Source organism: Trichoderma citrinoviride (assembly GCF_003025115.1).
Source record: "Trichoderma citrinoviride strain TUCIM 6016 unplaced genomic scaffold BBK36scaffold_11, whole genome shotgun sequence".
In the NCBI taxonomy this organism is placed as follows: domain Eukaryota; kingdom Fungi; phylum Ascomycota; class Sordariomycetes; order Hypocreales; family Hypocreaceae; genus Trichoderma; species Trichoderma citrinoviride.
The window spans coordinates 229,286-247,170 of NW_020194719.1; the positions used below are offsets into that span (position 1 = coordinate 229,286).

Below are 17,885 nucleotides of genomic sequence, written 5' to 3' on the forward strand. Positions count from 1 at the left end.
CCTCGTCCGTTCTGCAGCTGTCGGCCGACTTTCTCTCACCATATTTGCACATCTAGTTTCCCTCTATACATCTCGGCGGGAGGGGCCAGAAGCGATCGCATTAAAAAGACAGAACCAGGGCATCAGACCTCCAGCCTTCTCAAGACGCTGGCATCCCAAGTTTATTCACTATCACAGCTACCTACTACGCAGTTACCTCCTCCCAACCCACTCACAAGAGCAGAGTAAAGAAGCAGCCGGTCGTTATCACGAAACTGTTGTCGCTTCCAGATCTACAGTTGCTTACTCTCTCTATTCATCTCATACACACACAAACACTGCCCGTCATGAGGGTCATCCTCGCCATCAACGCCGGCTCCAGCTCGGTCAAGATATCCGTCTATCTGGCCGACAAAGGAACAACGCCGCGCCAGATTGCCGAGTCTCAAGTGAGCGGTCTTACGGCTCCGCCAGCTAAGCTGAAATATACGCGAGGCGGCGAGACCATCATCAAAGACCAGGACGTGGACGATGCCGTCAACAGCCAGGACGACGCCTTCGCTTTGCTGCTCAAGACGTTGGTAGACGATGCTGAATTGAAAGAGATCAGCTCCAAGTCCGACGTGGCCATTGCCTGCCATCGTATCGTCCATGGCGGCGACTACAGCGAGTCCCAAATCATCACTCCAGACACATACAATCAGCTAGAGATCCTCAGCGACCTTGCTCCCTTGCACAACGGTGCCGCGCTGGCAATTGTCGACTCTTGCATGAAGCAGCTCCCCGACGCCCTCAACGTCGCTTGTTTCGACTCCCAGTTCCACTCGACGATACCGCCGCACATCTCCACGTACCCGATCGACCCGACAATAGCCAAGAAGAACGGGTTACGCAAGTACGGCTTCCATGGCATCAGCTACGCCTTCATCTCCAGATCCGTCGCCGACTTCCTTGGCAAGAATCTCGATGAGCTCAACATCATTACCCTGCATCTCGGCAGCGGAGCCAGCGCCTGCGCGATCAAGGGAGGCAAGAGCTGGGACACCAGCATGGGCTTGACTCCGTTGGCCGGGCTCCCTGGCGCCACCCGCAGTGGCAGCGTAGATCCAAGGTGAGCCAAGATTGTCCACCATGTCGAAGTAACAGGGCTGACGGAGATTACAATCAAACAGCTTAGTTTTCCATTATGCCAGCGACGTAGGCAAACTCTCGCCCGCTGCCACCGAGAAGCTCCACATCTCCAGGGCCGAAGAAATTCTCAACAAGCAGAGTGGCTGGAAGTCCCTGACGGGCACCACGAACTTTGGCACCATTGCCGCCTCAGACGATCCTCAGCACCGCCTTGCCTTTGACCTGTTTGTGGACCGCATCTGCGGCTTTGTGGGGAGCTACTACGTCTCGCTGAGAGGCCAGGTGGACGCCATCGTCTTCGCGGGAGGAATTGGCGAGAAGAGCGCCCGGCTTCGCAGTGCCGTGGTGGATCAATGTGGCTGCCTGGGCTTTGCCATTGACGAGGCGCGGAACAATGCCGAGGGCGATGCAACAGTATGGGATATAGGCAGCAAGGACTCGAAGCACCACGTGCTCGCGTGTCACACGGACGAGCAGTTCGAGATGGCCAGGGACTGCACAGACATGCCCGCGCTTTGGAAATAGCAGATGGAACTCGAAGCCTTTCTCTTGGATGATAGATGTCTAGAACAGGGGGTGTATATACCAAAGAGCCAGCGTATGTTAGCGGAATGAGGTTTCTCATGTCTTAAGTCGGTCGATCATAAGGGTGAAGAAAGAAATCATGGCCGAATGGCTATTCATTCGCTTTAGACAAAACTATACGGTTGAATCATTCTACAACTCCAGCATTCTACAACTCCAGAGTAACAAGCACAATTGCGTGCGTTCTCACCGATAGCAAGGCACATGGCAAGACACAGAGCACAGAGACACGATGCGTAGGAACAAAGTTTACCAAGAAAAAAGTCAACAGTGGTATCAATTAGCAACCCAACCCATCCATCCCAAGCTCCCAGAAAATAAGACTCAAGCGAGCTGCCGTTTGTATATATACAGCCATTAGCACGCCACTCACGCGCACGATCCAACCTCCCCAAATCTCGACCCTATTTTGTTTTTCCCAATGCGCGCAATCACGTCTAAAGGGGAAGATTTGTACCGCCCAAACGCCTTGATATACATAAGATGGAGCCTGTCTTCCTTCTCGCTCGCCCAACCGCCCGAGGCCGCAGAAGATAACTGCACAGCGTTCCCCCCCCCCTCCAATCTCAGCAGAGATGTTTCGTGTGCATGAAAGCATGGGATATCAAGAAGCGCAAGGTAGAAAGCAGATACCCTGACCCAAGGAGAGGAAAAAACCAGTTAAGAGCCCAGATAGTGGTAGGCAAGGAAAAGGGTGGGAAGTGGTGGAGTAAAGAAAAGTAAAAGACAACCCAAGGCGCCATTCGTGTATCTTGCGACCTTTTTCCATATAAGATGCCTCCCCGTATGCCGCCCAGCCGTAGCTTCATAGGTGCTCAATGTTTCCATATAGGAGAGTTTGTGTGAGGGATAGCAGAAGGAGAGGATATGTGAATGTTTCAAATAGAAGATGAATGAGAAGGAGAGCAAAGGAAACGAACAAAAGAATAGAAAAAGAAAATCAATCAAAGCATGGCGATGCCACAGTGCAAATCGCATCCAAACGCCGTTGACGCCAAGCCGACAGTGCCCCGCTGCCCCTGTTCGTATGTGTAGTACCGAAGGTGCCCCGTTGGTTGCCTGGAGGAGATATTCATGAGGTGTTTTTGTACCGTAGAATAACCAAAATCAAAGCTTCGTTGTGGCCTCTTTTTCTGATATTTCGTGGTGTTGCAGTTGGCGGGACATTAGAAATTATATGGTCCTCTCTCGCTTCTTTGCTTTTTTTTTCTTATGTGATTGTCGGTGACGATTATTGTGCTCTTTCTTGGTTTGCATGGTCCAAGGGTGGTTGAGATAAGGAGAGGAGAGCAAAGCAAAGGAGGAGCTGCGATTCATCGCTTCTCAGAGTCCTCGACCTTCGCGGCAATCCATCTCCACAGCCATGGCCAAAGTTTCGAGGCCGCTGGGCATGCGACCGACGGCAGAGGGACGATTGAGCAATGGAAGCTCAATACCGCCCATGCCAGGCTCCCAGTCGCGGGTTGGCTGCGAAAGCGGAGACGTCGGCGAGAGGCTCTGCTTCTGGCGAAGCTCGCTCTCGTCCCAGAAAACAAAGGAGTCAGGCCCGGTTGTGGAGGACATGCTCCGGCTGGATGCGGTCGAGCTGCGGCGCGCACTGGAGGCCAGAGAGGCCTTGCTGGTGCGGTGGCTGCCCGACGAGCTTCGGGTCTTGTCCTTGAAGTGGGTTTCCAGATGCTGCTTCATGTTGTCGGCTCTGGTGAACTTCTTGTGGCATCCCGGGTATTGGCAGTGGACCGCCTTTTCCGCCGTGTGGATCTTGGAGTGGCGAGAAGCGTGGCCCGAGGTGGTGAAGGTCTTTTCGCACCCATGGAGCTCACGGTAGCGGCAGGGATAGCGCTTGACGGGGCGCTCGGGGACACAAGACGCGGCGGAGCTGTCCTCTTCGCCAGAGGCTGGGGGGCTGCAAGGCCCGTAGGCAGGGCGCTTAGTGGGAGGGCCTTCAGCGTACTCGCGCCCAAAGGCGTAGGTCATGGGCCGCACGCTTCCGTAGTAGCTGTCCCCCGGGGGTGTCAAGGGCGAGATGGCGGCTTCGCTGAGCTGAGAGTCGAAAGAGTCCGATCGGAGGAGTGCAGGAGTGTTTGGTAGCGAAGAGTCGCTGCCGGCATAGTGCTGAGATTGCGCTGTCGGCCAAACGAAGGCCGAGTGGCGAGCAGTTGCCCCAGTCATCTCGTCATCGTTGAGCAGAGAGACTCTGCGGCCTCTGGCGTCGCTGCCGTGCATGGTGACTGAGGAGTTTGTCGGGCTGTGGTGAAGGAATATAGAGAGAAGAGGAATCGGAGGGCGCGGTGGTCTGCTTTATGCCGCGCGCAGTCGCCGGAATTGTAGAAGCCAAACTTAAGACAATCCGATGGAGAGCTTGCCGCTGGAAGTGACGAGATGGTGTGTATCAGGAACCACGCAGCTTCGATTCGCCGGTGGAAAGACTGAGCTGAAGCTTCAAAATTTGAGGCCGGAGAAAAAAAAATATGATGGGCGCAAAAAAATCGAGATTGCCTCAGATTGCAATTTTGTGTTTGTCTGAGATTTCGCTTAATATCGTTAATGACGAGGGCAAGAGCGGTTGTGGCTGCAGCAGGCGCAATGCGGAAAGAAACGGCAGTTGCACGCGAATTGGGGTCGAAAGAATCAGACAGTAGCTGGACGCTGTTTTGTTTGCTCGCTGATTTGCGTGTGTCTTTTCGTTGTTTTTTCTTTCTCCTGTTCTTTGCTTGCTATGAATATGCAGCGCTGAGATCAAGGCAACTTTGAATGACGGCTCTTGCGATGCGCGCTAAGCCTTGGGCCAACGGGGTGTGTGGTGACAGATGGAATCTGTGATGGCGCCGACTTGGAAGCTGGGATATGCACGTTTGCCGCTGGTGGTTCTCGCCAAAGCAGTGGCTGGCAAACGAGAGACGGGAGACGGACGGAAGAGACAGACGCTATGCTGAGATCTGGCGCGAGGCAGAAGCAGCAGCAGGAACAACAAGTCGAGTGCGAGTGTAAGAGATGCCGCCTAGTGCTAAGACAGGTAGCTTCTTAGACAGGTAGGGCGAGCTGGAGAGAAGAATGGCGCAGAGAGAGGTGGGAGAAGATGGAAGAGGCTTCGAGGCAAAAGGGAAAAGGAAGCTGGAGGGGAAGAAGAAGGACGGGCGCAGAGAGGGAGGACCTGGAGGTTTTGTTCAGAGCCGGAGAGGCGCAACGGGAGCATCCAGGCCATCCCACCGATCGAGGGATCGAGAAAGTACAAAGCCGACATGCCCACTTTGCTCCGTAATCTGTGCCCGTCCTGGTACCGCGCAGACTTGCCTTAGCCTTCCATGGCCCCAGCCCAGTACTTCGCACACACCAGCCATCCATGGCGGCGGCCCCAGGGGACTCCATACCTCTAAAGTGCTAAGGCACTGCTTGCGAACTGTGCAGGTCCTACATTGCACCAGAACTCGGGAAAAAGTCTTGGGAGAGAAAGAGAAGAAGAAGAGTCTCTGCTATCAGGGAGTAATATCAGGATTCTTCCCTTCTCAAAGCTCAAGTTTTGCTCTCTTTTCCTTCCTCTTCTTGCGTCTTCTCTGTGACTCTTCGTGAGCCCTGCAAAGCTGCATGGAGAGCAAAAGTTGCAGTGGCCCCGGGCGCTGGAGCTGCGGGTACAGGGGGGGGTCCCCCTAGAGGGCTCCAGCGAGCCTTTGGTGCTGCGTGGTAGGGCCACAGAAGGCCACAGAGGGCCACAGGCTGGTGCTGGTGCCGGGCAGGGAACCAGGGTCCGGCAGGGGAAGGAGAGAGGCGGGGCCTCAGGCTGGGAGGGGGGTGTGGACCTGCGCTGTTGGAGGGGAGGGGACGCCTGGAAGAGGAGAAGGAGGGGAGCGGCATGCGGTCACCCTGGAGTACCGCGGCGTGGGCGGCCATGTACCTTTCGGAGCAGTGACGGAACCGTGTCTGAGGAAGAATCAAGGTGCGAGCCTCGTGTGGCTTGAACGCGCACGCTGACGATGACAGGCGTTGCCCGGGTTGTGATACCTTGAAGGTGTATCACCGCCAATTGATGCGAGCCTGGGGTAAGCTGCAAGGGAGACTCTCGCTTCCTGCTCTGCTGTCTCTATTACTGCTGGCTCTCGTATTGGTATCTACGTTTTCGTTCTTATAGAGGAGCTGCTTCATCACTCCCCTCGGTGGCTTCAAGTTGAACCCATCTGGCCATAGAGGTCCTCGCGCCACTGCGCCGCCGTCACCACTTGGGGCTTGACCGTTGAACTTTAACTGGTACCACCGCGATACCTGGCTTGTACGAGTACGTTCCTGCTTTAGACTTTCGCTGCTCTGCTCCTCTTCTCGTGCCTCTTCCATTCAACTTCCAGCTCTGTTCCCTCTCCTCCCATCTGCATCCCCGTGCTTGGCCCGACCACACGTGCATGCGCCGCTGTGCCCGCCTTCTGTCTCGCTTGGGCCTCGAGGTGCAGCCGGTGAAGATCGTGCCTCTTTAGCGCCACTTGGAGTTGCGTTGAGGCCACAAGCGGGAGACGATGCAGGCAGATGCAGACAGACGGCGGAGGTGGACTCAGGGACTGCTTCAGACAGAGAAGCAGCATGCAGGTATCGATGGGTATGATAATTGTGTCTCTCGCTTCTTCGCTTCGTTCCTCCTTTCTTTTCTCTTTTTCACAAATCTTCTCAAAGTTCAGCCACTCCGCTCTCTCTGGGCCCGTGTCTCGCTGTCCGCCGATATGGTAAGCCAACCTCATGTCCGATGTCCCTGCGCGCGCTTCAGCCACGATACTTTGGCACCAGGCTCATCGCTTTCGCCCTAGCACCTTTTGACGTCGAAAACTAAAGCCTCGCGGTGGGCCTCTTCTGCCCCCAAATGGGGACCCTCTTTTCTCCTTCATCGGTTTCTTCTCGTCCTTCTCTTCTGGCGTCTGGCCAAGGGCTGCGGCCGGAGGGCTGGCAGAGACAAGCCAGAGACAACACGTTCCTTGGGCGCTGCGGCGCCTGTACGCACAAGCACCGAATCAACGCTCCTGGATGACCCTCAGCAGCGGAATCTCGATTGCAGACTCTCTACGACACGACCCGGTGGATCACAGGGCCCTTGTGCTCCCCTACAGGCACTACGGACAAGGTACGAGTACAGGGAACGCTGGTGTTCAATGGACTGCACTCTGAATGGTTGACGTCACAATGGTAAGCCGAGGGTCACGTCAACTCGACTGTTCCGACCCTGAGACCCATTAAGCGTCTCGCGTGTCCCATCAACCCAGAGAGCAGCGCCGCTCCCCTTCTCGGCGCAATCTCGACATGGAAGGAACAGAAGCCATGCGGAACATGACAAGGTTGCAAAGCTCGACGGGGAAAGAGAAAAGAAGAGGGACCCGGAAGACATTTGCATTACACGGGACTATTATGGAGTCCTTTTCTCGACCTGCTGATGTATACGATTCGTACTACCAAGACTGGCACGGCACGTTTACGGACAATGAGCCAGCCGGTCAACGAAGAACGGAACGCATTGCCATCAGCAGATACGCAGCATTTCTCCGTTATCTGTTCTGATACAGACTCGGTCCACGATGGCCGTTTTGAAGGCACGGCAAAGTACGCGCATCAGCTTGAAACAGGCACAGGTTGGAAGCACCCCGGACATCGTCCACGCGCTTACAACCCTGATGTAAACGCCAAGGCTAAGCTTCAGCTCTTGCTGACTTGCGAGCGTGTACATGTAAGAAGTACTCGTGCTAACAGGCAACAGCCCTGCTCCAACAATCGCGATGTGAATCTGTGCATACTTATATACCCACAATACACACTTCAGCCGACTATCAAACAGCATCCCCTTCCGCGGCCGGCAAGGACATTCGAGCACTTTTGCAACTCGATCGCGGCGCCGCGGATAGAAATTTGCAAATCATGTCCCAAGTCATCGCCATCGGGGACCATGCGCAATTTGAAAACGCGGTGTTTCTGGCCAGAAAGCGCATCGTCGAGGCATCGCTCAGCCACTTTGACCTCATGGTGTCGTCATCGCAGCTTGTGGATAGGCCTTAGAGGGACCGGAGCAACAGGACCAAGTGGAAGGTCGGCGCCATACCCACAACAGCTTCGGATCCCATCTTTCGCAGGGGTGCAGTGACAGCCGGCTCGAGGTCGAATGAAGGAAGAGACGGACAGCCCAGGGACAGGGGACCTGCAGGTTTCCTGTACTCGCGGGTACAAGCATGGCACGGGGCTTGAGTTTGAGCTCGCAGGCGTCCCTTCGAGAAGATGGAGAGGCCCAAGTTCTCCTCAGGTCCCCAGTACGAACAGCAGGGGCCGCCTATGTCCTGGAAAGGGGAGCGGGGACTGGCGCAAGGGCTGGCAGAGCTAGCGCCATCCAGGGTCGTTCGCATTGCAACGGAGGCGCCGCAGCGAGAGCCAATGATCGGGAAGATCGAGCAACTGTCCAGCGCAGGCTGCATGGCTGCGGATCTCCTGGGACGTCCGGAGAAGGTTCCTAGCAACCCTGAAGGTACCTGTGGGCACGGCTCCAGCACACCCCGCTATGCGAGTACTTCCAGGTATCGGCCTTGCTATGGAGCAGGTACCCAAGCTCCAACTCCAAGGGTACATACATACGCTCTGACTGCTTCGCTCATGGGTTTCTCAATGCTACTCCGCAGCGTCCGAACGTGTTGCTTCCGCCGGGTTCTCTGCTTGGGTTTTGAGAGATACTATGTATATGGAGTACCTGGGAATGCGACTCGAAATTGGAGTGCAATGTCGTGTACAGTATGAAGGAGCAGAGAATAGCCAGAATCTGGCGATAGACGGACCCCGCGGAAGGCCAAGGCACCCTAGCCACAAGTCTGCTGTGCGGCGCAAGCCAATGAGACGAAATCAAAGGTTGTGTGCCGCACGCAGAACACCAAGAACCATCTCAGCAATTGGGCTACCAGTGTTGGTACTTGGCGATGGCGACCATGATACCCACGGTGAGCTCGATGATACTTGATAACGACTACCACAACAGTCGGATGGCGACGGCGCAGCACGACATGAGCAAAACCCGATGCTACTTGGACGATACTTGATCCCCCCTTCGTCCGCTTGCGCTGCGAAGCGCATCCGTGCGCTAATGCCTTAGGTCCGTTGGGATGAGCAAGAGATGCGATTCTTGGAGGAACATGCGGTTTCTCAGTTGGTGCCAGATTTGCCCCCTCTCAAGAGCTCCGAAAGTTTTACATGTCGTTGCTCGCTGTTGTGTTGCTGCGCCCTACTAGGTAGAGTTGCAGTGCATTGGCGCATCTCACTCTTCTCTTCATTTGCCTGTGCTTCTTCCCAGTTTCTACATGAGTTCGACCTGCCCACATGGCAAGTGAAGAAATACCGGGCTGACGAGGCGATCAAGGGGGGTTCGATGCTCATCCAATTTTGCTTGAAGAGTTGAAGAGCACAGGCACAGTGTTGATACCGCCCCCGGCTTTTATTTTTAGGAGCAATCATCAGGGTCCTGCCGGTCTGCTTGTCCCTTTCCAGCACTGCGGGCTGGTACAAGGGCTTACGGTTCTGCGCGCTGCAGACACACAAGCATTTGGAAGACTTGGTACTTGATACTTAGTACCTTGACCCTCCATGATGGTGACGCCTCGTCTACAGATGCGGAAGGGACTCTCCGGGCCAGCGCCCGGCAAGGTTCTCGGTTTCTGTCGTGTGGCTTGCCCCGGGCTTGCACCAGGCAATAGTCTACCACGGTTCCGGAGCAGAGTGCGAAGCTCGTGTGATTGGATGCTGGACACATTGGCATTGCAAAGACGAACAAGGTCTGGAAAGTATGTTTACATGTCCGGTCGTGGCAAACCACCAAGGGCCAGGTTCCAACGAACGAGGAGAAGCAATATCAGAGAGATGAGAATAGCAGAGAAGAGGGAGAGCAACGAACAGAGACCGGTGAAGGAGAAGGGAATGCAAACGTCACCAGAACATCAAGACCTCAAGAAAAACCCTGCCCCTGCTATCGAGTCGATGGCGGATATGATGAAGGGCATGAGAGAATGGTGACAGAATGGACAACACAGAAACGGCATCTAATAGCCGTTTAACCAAGGGGCAGCGGCGAAGACCAGTGGCATTCTCGGGGCCACGCACGCCGGAGGCGATTTGCTAGCGGCTTCGGTTCTGCATTGATTACTGGGTCGCATCAGCTGTTCGCCAGCAGAGAAGTACGGGCGCCTTCCATAGTACAGGTTCTGTGGTGATACTGCCTTCAAATATGTCGCACGGCGTTTGGGTCGTACGAGTCGTTGATAAGTCCTTACACATGTACAAGGGCCTTGAGGGCTTGGGTTTGGGTTTGGGTTTGGGTTTTGGGGAGCTGTGGCTGATGAGGGGTGAAGTTGTTAGTGGGCACGTTCTTGCAGGAGGCGGCGGCGGCGACACGGTTTGGTTCCTAGAGGCACAGGGCACTTGACGAGGCGGGACGAACATGAGGGCTTCTTAGTGGAAGAGAGGAACACGTTCCGAGGTTCCGCAGTTGGAGAAGCGGCACACACGCAGGTCTGGGGAGATGCTAGCATCCATGAGGCGAAGAGCAGTGCTCACAGGTACGAAGCACTGCAAGTACAGGTGCACTGAGACCAACACACGAGCTACAAACAGGGCTGAGGAGGGGATTTGATGCAGTACGATATGCGTATCAGAGCATCATGGTCTGATGAGCTTGAGAGATCGAACGACAGAGTCATATTCCTTCGAAGAGATCCATGGAGGATCATAATAAGCTCGATTACTCTGGGGAAATGGTACGTAAGATCCGCGGAATCAAAGAGAGGGAACCGCGAGCACCAGCAAAAGGGAAGGCCGAGGAGGGGCAAGATAAGAGAGACGACGACGTAGCCGATCATTGCCAGGCCAGGCTAGCCTATGGCTTGCATCTCTAAAGGTACGCACTCATCTGCACTTGCCGGCTACTAACCTATTGCTATTCTCCCATATGGGAACCACGGCAGCTACGGGCTTCGTGTGCTTGCTCGCTTGATATAGTACCTTTCATGATAGCTCCCGGGCGAGCTGTGTCTTGATAAGAAGGAGTACGAGAGGGAAAGAGAGACGGATTCTCTGGAATATGCAAGCCCAGAGTTTGTTCTTGCATCGTGGCCCACCGCACCTTCCGTGCTTCCTAACCTTCTCTGCCTAGGGTAGGTACGAAGCTCGAAGCATGAAGGTACGAGGTACTGCATGTGCTACGACGCGACGATGTTGGCAGGGACTCCGCATTGCTCCTTCCTGCTGCCTGGCATCTGGCGAACTAATATTTACTAACACGATGCGCCTCCAAACTTTGCTGCCCTCCTTCTCATACTAGCTCTTCGTCCAAGGAAGGCCCTGAGCCGGGGAAGCCACGATAGTGCACAAGCTTGCAAATGGACTTGTTTTAGCGAACTCGGGCACGTTTTGCTTCATTGTCCCGTCTGCTTTCGTTATCCCCTTTCAATCTCCGGGCCGGGGCAGCCTTTGCGTGCATTAGGGCCTGTCAATACCCTTTGCTTGATGCTGGGTGTTTGACTTGACTGCTGTCATTCTACGAGCACTGCTTCGTTTGCTTACGGGCCTTTTACTCCCATGTGCTGCAGCATGGGTTGGATTTCAGCCACGGAGAGAGGAAACAGATTGGCTCAGCCCGCAGCGTTCAGGCTTTGTCAGGCACATGCATGTCGACATGGAGGAAAAGTCAAAACCTCTCATTACTGCTTGCTCGGCGACAGCCCAAAGGGGGCGTGCATACTACGGGTCTGTACGACGCGCAAGGATCGAATCTGTGGACCGAAGAAGAGAAAAGAACAACCAAGACAGCAAAGAGAAAGCCGTGCAAAAAGAAGGGTCAAAAAAGCGGCCCCCTTTTGGAAGAAAACGAAGAAAAGGTTCCTCTTCACAGAAGTGATGACGTTTCCTTGACTTGGCCAGCTCTGTCGATCACCCAAGCTTTTTCACCCCCGTTGTTTCGCTCTCCACGCGCGCATGGGCTGCGAGGATCTCGACTTTTGCGGAGGGATCGCTGGAAGACAGACAAAAAAAAAAAAAAAAAAAGAGTGCTTGGTCCCAGCGAGAATGGGCCAGCAGAGAAAGAGGAAAAGCCGCTTGACCGTTTGACCGTCCTTCCCCCGGACCCCAAAAGCCCTGGGCGTCGCTCCGCCTGACCCCACATGGGCCATGAGAAGGGGGAGTGGTGGAAGGGGAGGGAAGAAGAAGAAAAAAAGCTTGTCTCGGGCTGATGAGGTGGGCGTGCGTGTTGGCCTTTTTGAGTGCGTGGACGAGGGGTTTGGGGAGGGGAGCAAGGAAGCTAATGAGATGCCACAGGGGACAGGGCAAGAACAGGAATTTCGGACCGGGGGGGACAGACAAGGGACGACACGATGGGGCCTTGTTGCTGGCTGCATGCGGCTGTGTCAGCCTCTGGAGCTGTGGCTGCTTCGTGCGGAGTTGCTGATGATGATATGCGAGGCGATCAGAGTTTCGGTTCAGCTCAGCGACAACACGACGCAAGCGTCCAGAGTTCTTTGATACGAGAAGTGGCAGAAGCTGAAGCTTTTCGCGCAGAGCACGTACGAGGGCGAAGACGCTCCCGTCCAAGCGACCAAACCTTATCCAACACGGCCATGCCCTCGCGACGGGTTGCAGCAGCGGCCAGAACGTGTCGCCAGCAAAGCAGGTTCCATTGGATATCGAATAGACGACCAGGCCACCACCAGCTGTCACTTCGCGCCCCTTACCCTGTCTGTGATCGACAGCACCATCTCTCAAGCAAGATAAGACCAAAGGATTTCCCCTACACCCCCTTTTCTCCCCTCATGGACATTTCCAAGATTTCGATCCTGGTCGGCTGCGCTTCATGAAATATTTCTTCCAAGGTCAGAAAGAAGGGTTCCCTTTTGATGATCGCGAAAAAAGGCGCAAGGCCTAGGGTGATTCGTCGGGACCCTTTGAGAGCTTTGCGTCACAGGGTGTCGAGTTAGCACTTTGTTGCTCGATGCTGCTCACCAGAAGCAATAAATGCGCGCTGCTTACCAGAGGTGCAGAAAGCTTGCTTTATGACGGCGCTCGTCGTCTCGGAGGGCTCCGTATTCCGTGCTACTCTGTCGGATCTTCTCCACGCATTGCTGCCTTTGAATTGTGGACAAGGCGTGTACACGCCTTGCTGCTGCTGGAGCTGCGGCGTGGGACTACGAAGACGCGAACATCATTACTCCTTTCGTATTTCGGCTGCCGCTGATGCCACTTTCCGCGTACCAAGTGATTGTGGCAGACGCCGAATGTGATATGGATGGAGACGGGGCATCTCAAATCAGGGTTTTCGAGATGAGAAGGGGTCCTTGGGGGTCCTCGTCCTCATCCTGCTCGAGGACTCCGTTGGATGCATGTCTCGGGGGTTTGCTGGTGATGAGGCATCAAAGGAATGGGCATGAATTCGGGATCGAGATGCTGCCTTTTGCGAGACTCGTCAACCCACTCTGAAGGACCCGTCCTTTATTATCTTCTCGAGCTGGGTGGAGAGCGTTGACTGGCTGACGGCGTCATCACTTGTTGCTTCCGATGCCTTCTTCTTTTCTCGTCCCTTCGATTCTTCCCCTATCATCGGTTCTTCTTCTCAGCTAAGGGTCCGGAGCGCACGGGCGAGTCCCACAGCCACCAACAACAACAAAACCTCATCACGATCGTGACTATCGTCAGCATCCACACGACACCTCTTTGCTACTACTACTAGTCACAATGCTGGGTCCCTGGCGTTGACCTGCATATTCCCGGTGCCGCCAGTGTGGTAGCTGGTAACTGCCCGATCCCCATAGAAGCCGTGCAAAACGGGGCCAGGAGTATGTACAAGCTCATCTCGATCGCACATGTACTTTGTCTTCTCACACCGACCGCAGTGTTGAGCGAGTGTACTTTGCGCATTCGTTGCAAAGTACCGACCTGCCTGCTTGTGGGGAGTGAATACGACTCGTCCGGCGGAGGATTTGGGCTGATCTCCGAGCCTTGGCCAGTCGTGGATTGGCATCGAAGGAGAGGGGGGCTCTCATCGAGATCTGTGAATTGGAGTGGCCCGTGATTGGAAAGCTTGGCTGACCCCCGTGCATACAATGTATGCACGTACGGGTATGGAGCTTTCAGGGGAGTGTTGTTTTACTATTCTCGTATCCGCGGTGAGGAAAGAGAAAAGAAGCTGCTGTGGTTGCATGCAAAGTACAGGTGAGTGCCGATGATGATAAAGTGATCGATGTGATGTTGCGTTGCTGTTTGTTGCGTTCCAGTCGTGCTAACTGGCGAGTGTGCATATGGACATGATGAAGATGTGTACGTTCTCACGCACAACGTGTAGAAGAGGACGAGTCCCAGCTCGTGGAAGACGTACATATGGGATCGAGATCGAATGAGCGATTGTGACGTGAAAGGGATGGACAGCTGGTTCAAGTCCAGTGTACGATGCCCTCTCTGCGTGATCACTTGACTACTGTCTTGTCATTCTCATGATGGGATGACTTGCGGTTTTCCCTTGTGATTCTTCCATATGATAATCGGGATGGAGCAGGGGCTAATCTACAGGTACGATCTTCCCAACCATCGACACACAACGCGCTACTATAGATTGATGCGCATCTCTGGATCCCCTCCAGGTCAGGTCTGACATTCGAAAAGAAGAAGAAGACGACGAAGAGGAAGAATCTCAGCCCATGTAACCCCAAAAGCACGCCGCCGCCGCTCAGCAGATCGCGAATCGTGAACATCCAAGGGACGATCAATCATCAACGCACACCCCTCCCCCCGCCGTGCCGCGTCAATCCTCCCGAATGCCTCGTCTCTCTCATTGTCACATATCTTTTTTTCCTCCTGTTTAACGTTACGATGGTATCGGATACGGGACGCAGCCCGGCCGATATGTCGTCCCTGACTAGATTGACCCGATTGAAAGGGAGCTACTCGCTCGCTCGCTCACTACCCTGAATTCAGACTGTACGTGAGCCGCAGTGCGGGTTTCTAGCTTGGCAGCATGGGCGACAGCCACATTTGTCGGGTCCCTCTTCTGTGGCGGAGGTGTTTCTTACAAACAAGTAAGGCTGCGGCTGCGGTGCGGGAAGGGAAGGGAGATTGACAGGGGAGATCTTCGTGGCACGACAGGATCATCGTCGTACATGTCAAGCTTTTCAAGATTTTTGATGATACGACGGGAGATCTCTCCTGCAGCATCGATCTCTTCTTATGTGTCCTATCCCAAGCGGGTTTGCAAAGGGAACAAAAGCTGGAAGATGGAATACGTGCACCACCGAGATCAAGTGCACTATTTCGAGGGCGTTGAATGTGGGACTAAGGTGTGTATATGGCGTCTCCTGTGTGCTGCTGATCGGTTTCTCGAATCCCTGATCTTCTGCAAGCCGCCTGATATTACTACCATTGCGCGCCACAGCTGGTTTTCGTCATGGCATAGGCCTAACATGGGAATTGGGCGTGTTACAAGGCAATGGTAATTCTTATTTGGCCTCTATGCATCATGATATAGCAGGTCAAAGGCTTGTGGGACCCATGACGAGAAGACTTGGACCATTACCAGAGACACCCGTGGTGCGCGGCGGTATATAGATATTTGGGGGAAAGAGATCCAAATCGTGATTGCGCACGAGGTAAGAATTGGCGGGAGAGACAGGAGGAATGAATGGATACTAGTAAGTTGTGTCGGGGATTGGAGACTTGCTCGTAGTATTTCTTCCTATATACATCCCCTGTGCAAAAGCCTTGGGTAGTTTAAAACGCCTGATATGACAGCCCTTCCCCTCGTTCCAATACCATGCCAAAAGTAATTACACCGTACAGTCTAACGCAAGCAACTCAGCAGAAGGGGGCAGATGGCAGAAAATTCTGTAACACGGTCCTTCGGGCAACAACCTTCACTTCCGGTTCGGCACCGGAGGCGGTCCCATCTTGGTGGCTCCGGTATCGACCCGCTTCGACGCCGGCAAATCGGGCACCTTGAAGCCCCCTGACCCTCCTCCGCTGTTGCCGACCTGCGTGAAGCTGCCGCCCTTGAACCACTTGTCCTCCTCGGCCTTGCGCTTCCGGCTCAGCTCGGCCTGCATCTTGGGGTCGACCAGCTCCAGGCCCTGGACGGGCGTAAAGGCCAGCGACGACTGGATGCCGGTCGCGGAGCCGACGGTGGTGCCCACGCCCGACGTCCGGAGCCCCTTGCCGCGGAGGTCCATGCCGGGCGCCATGCCGAAGCCGCCAATGGACGACGCCGTGCCGCCGCCCAGGGTGCTGGCGCCGCCCCAGCCCTTGCTCTTGACGCCCAGCTTCGCGCGCGTGCGCTGGTCGACCTGCATGCCGCGGATCCGCCCGTCGTTGGCCATGCCGATCATGCCCATGCCCACCGTGCCTTCGCCCGTGCCGTAGCCGACTTCCTTCTCCTCCTTGCCGAACGCCATGCGGTTCTGGGCCTTGCGCAGCTCCGTCATGGCGAGCGCCTCCTTGGCTTTCCTGGCCCGACGGCCACCTCGCTTCCGGGCGGGCTTGTCGTCCGGCACGGGCAGCGCTCGCTGTCCCTTGTTCGGCGGGGGCTCGGTCAGCTTCTCCAGCCTCTCCAAGCAGGCGGATTTCAGCTGCTCTCCTGTCGAGCCGTCGGGGCTTGAGTGGATGCGATCTACTCGCGCGGCCAGGACGAGTTTGGCTGCTACGATTCTCATGGCCTGCTTCTTCAAGTCGTTGGGGATGCCCCGGATGATGTCCGAGTTGTAGAGGTAGCCTTGCTGACGGATGCCAATGTTGGTCGCCAGACCGGCCTGGCGTTTCTTGGAGCCCCAAGAAGGTATGTTGCACGCTGGTGTCTTTGACAGTCCCGTAAGGCCCCCTGCAGCGTTCAAGAGTTGCGCGGCCGTGAGAGATCCGATAAGTACTGTCAAGTTGGGGGCGAAAATGTTCATCCGTGATTGCACGTACTCGGTAAGAGTCTGCTTTGCGCGGTGCAGGGCAATCATCATCTCGCAGGCTTGACGCACTCGCTGTAACTCCTCGGGCGCCATCTCATGGCCCTTGGAGGTTGTGGCTTCTACCGTCACAATCATGAGCGACGGACCATCGAGGACGGCCTTCAGCCCGACTCCTAAGGGGTTGTCTGTAGAGGTCTGGAGGGCCTTGATGTTCTCAGCGTCCATCGGGCCGTTGCCGATGATGGCCACCACCTTTGCATATTCCAGCGGGGTCGTGACAAGGCGTTCCAGTTCGGGAAATCTTGTCGAGTAGTGATCGCGAATGAACTTGTGCACCAGCGCGACCTCGCCGTCTATCATGGTCGAAAGGCTGTTGGACTGCGTCAACAGGTGATACTCGGGGTGGTCCTCGATGTTGCCGACGCTGGTCTGCTGCGCCGTGGGCTGTGATCGGTAATGGTTGATTTTCTGCAGGAGTCGAGCCAACACGTCAGGGCTAATTGCTCATCTCGAAAGCGATGTAAACGAACCATCCAAAGAGGAGAAGGGTCTATGGTTTGGGGGAGGGTTGGATTGTAGGGGGGGGGGGGGGGGATCTACTAACCTCGAGAACGGGCTCCAGCGTCTGCATCAAGCTGGCCACGCTGCGGACGTCTTTGACGGCGCCCAGCTGCATCTTCTCGACCTTTGCCTTGGTCGCCTCCGCGTCCTCCATGTCGTTGAGCGCACCCGCGCCCGCGGCCTCATCGTCCGACGCCTCGTCGTTGTCGTCGTCGTCATCATCGTCGACGTCCATGGCATCGCGGTCGCCATTTGCCTTCTTTTCGGTCTTTTCTGGGATCACAAGACCGGCATTGTCCAGCTCCTCGGCCTCGTCTCCCGAGCTCCCAAAGTCGTTGAGCAGATCGTCTGCGACGGTCGACATGGTGACGGCTGGCGGGAGCCTCTGCGTCGTCTGCCGCTTGTCTTTGTTCCAGAAAGATAGTACAAGTGAGGCTGATGAGAGATAGGGTCCTTCGGGAAGGGCGACGCAAGACTGCTGGAGCACGAGGTGATGCGAGAGGCTTCCTGCTGCGTCTGCTGTGATTACTAGTAGTAGTATTGCCAAGATCAAGCTGCGAGGCTGAGAAACGAAGAAGGAAGTCGATACTACTAGAGGTCCAAGTTGGTCCGTGCGCCTGCATAGAGCGCGCAAGGCAAACTGCTTATCGATAAGGGGCCAATTCCTCCGTATCCACTCCAGCCGCCTTCGCCGCAGCTTCGTGTTCCGACAAC

The 17,885-nt window shown here is 55.3% G+C and overlaps 4 protein-coding genes across 4 annotated transcripts; 2 read left to right on the forward strand and 2 right to left on the reverse strand.

Annotated features, from left to right (window-relative positions):
- Positions 1-326: 326 nt before the first annotated feature.
- On the forward strand, positions 327-1,635 carry BBK36DRAFT_1124567 (acetate kinase; the record flags this gene model as incomplete). Its single annotated transcript, XM_024891177.1, has 2 exons — positions 327-1,090; positions 1,152-1,635. 2 exons carry the CDS (start codon positions 327-329, stop codon positions 1,633-1,635), a joined length of 1,248 nt encoding a protein of 415 aa, XP_024747442.1.
- A 1,383-nt stretch (positions 1,636-3,018) lies between these two features.
- On the reverse strand, positions 3,019-3,918 carry BBK36DRAFT_1124813 (hypothetical protein; the record flags this gene model as incomplete). Its single annotated transcript, XM_024891198.1, has 2 exons — positions 3,019-3,571; positions 3,647-3,918. The coding sequence occupies 2 exons, from the start codon at positions 3,916-3,918 to the stop codon at positions 3,019-3,021; spliced, it is 825 nt and encodes a 274-aa protein (XP_024747443.1).
- A 3,320-nt stretch (positions 3,919-7,238) lies between these two features.
- On the forward strand, positions 7,239-7,713 carry BBK36DRAFT_1161184 (hypothetical protein; the record flags this gene model as incomplete). The annotated part of the gene is made up of 2 exons (XM_024894349.1): positions 7,239-7,263; positions 7,481-7,713. The coding sequence occupies 2 exons, from the start codon at positions 7,239-7,241 to the stop codon at positions 7,711-7,713; spliced, it is 258 nt and encodes an 85-aa protein (XP_024747444.1).
- A 7,674-nt stretch (positions 7,714-15,387) lies between these two features.
- BBK36DRAFT_1135982 (Nop domain-containing protein) lies at positions 15,388-17,545 on the reverse strand (the record flags this gene model as incomplete). Its single annotated transcript, XM_024892826.1, has 3 exons — positions 17,215-17,545; positions 15,674-17,078; positions 15,388-15,454 (listed from the first exon to the last, which is right to left on the reverse strand). Coding segments are annotated over exons 1-2 (1,726 nt in total), but the record flags the coding sequence as incomplete, so codon positions are not given.
- Positions 17,546-17,885: the final 340 nt, after the last annotated feature.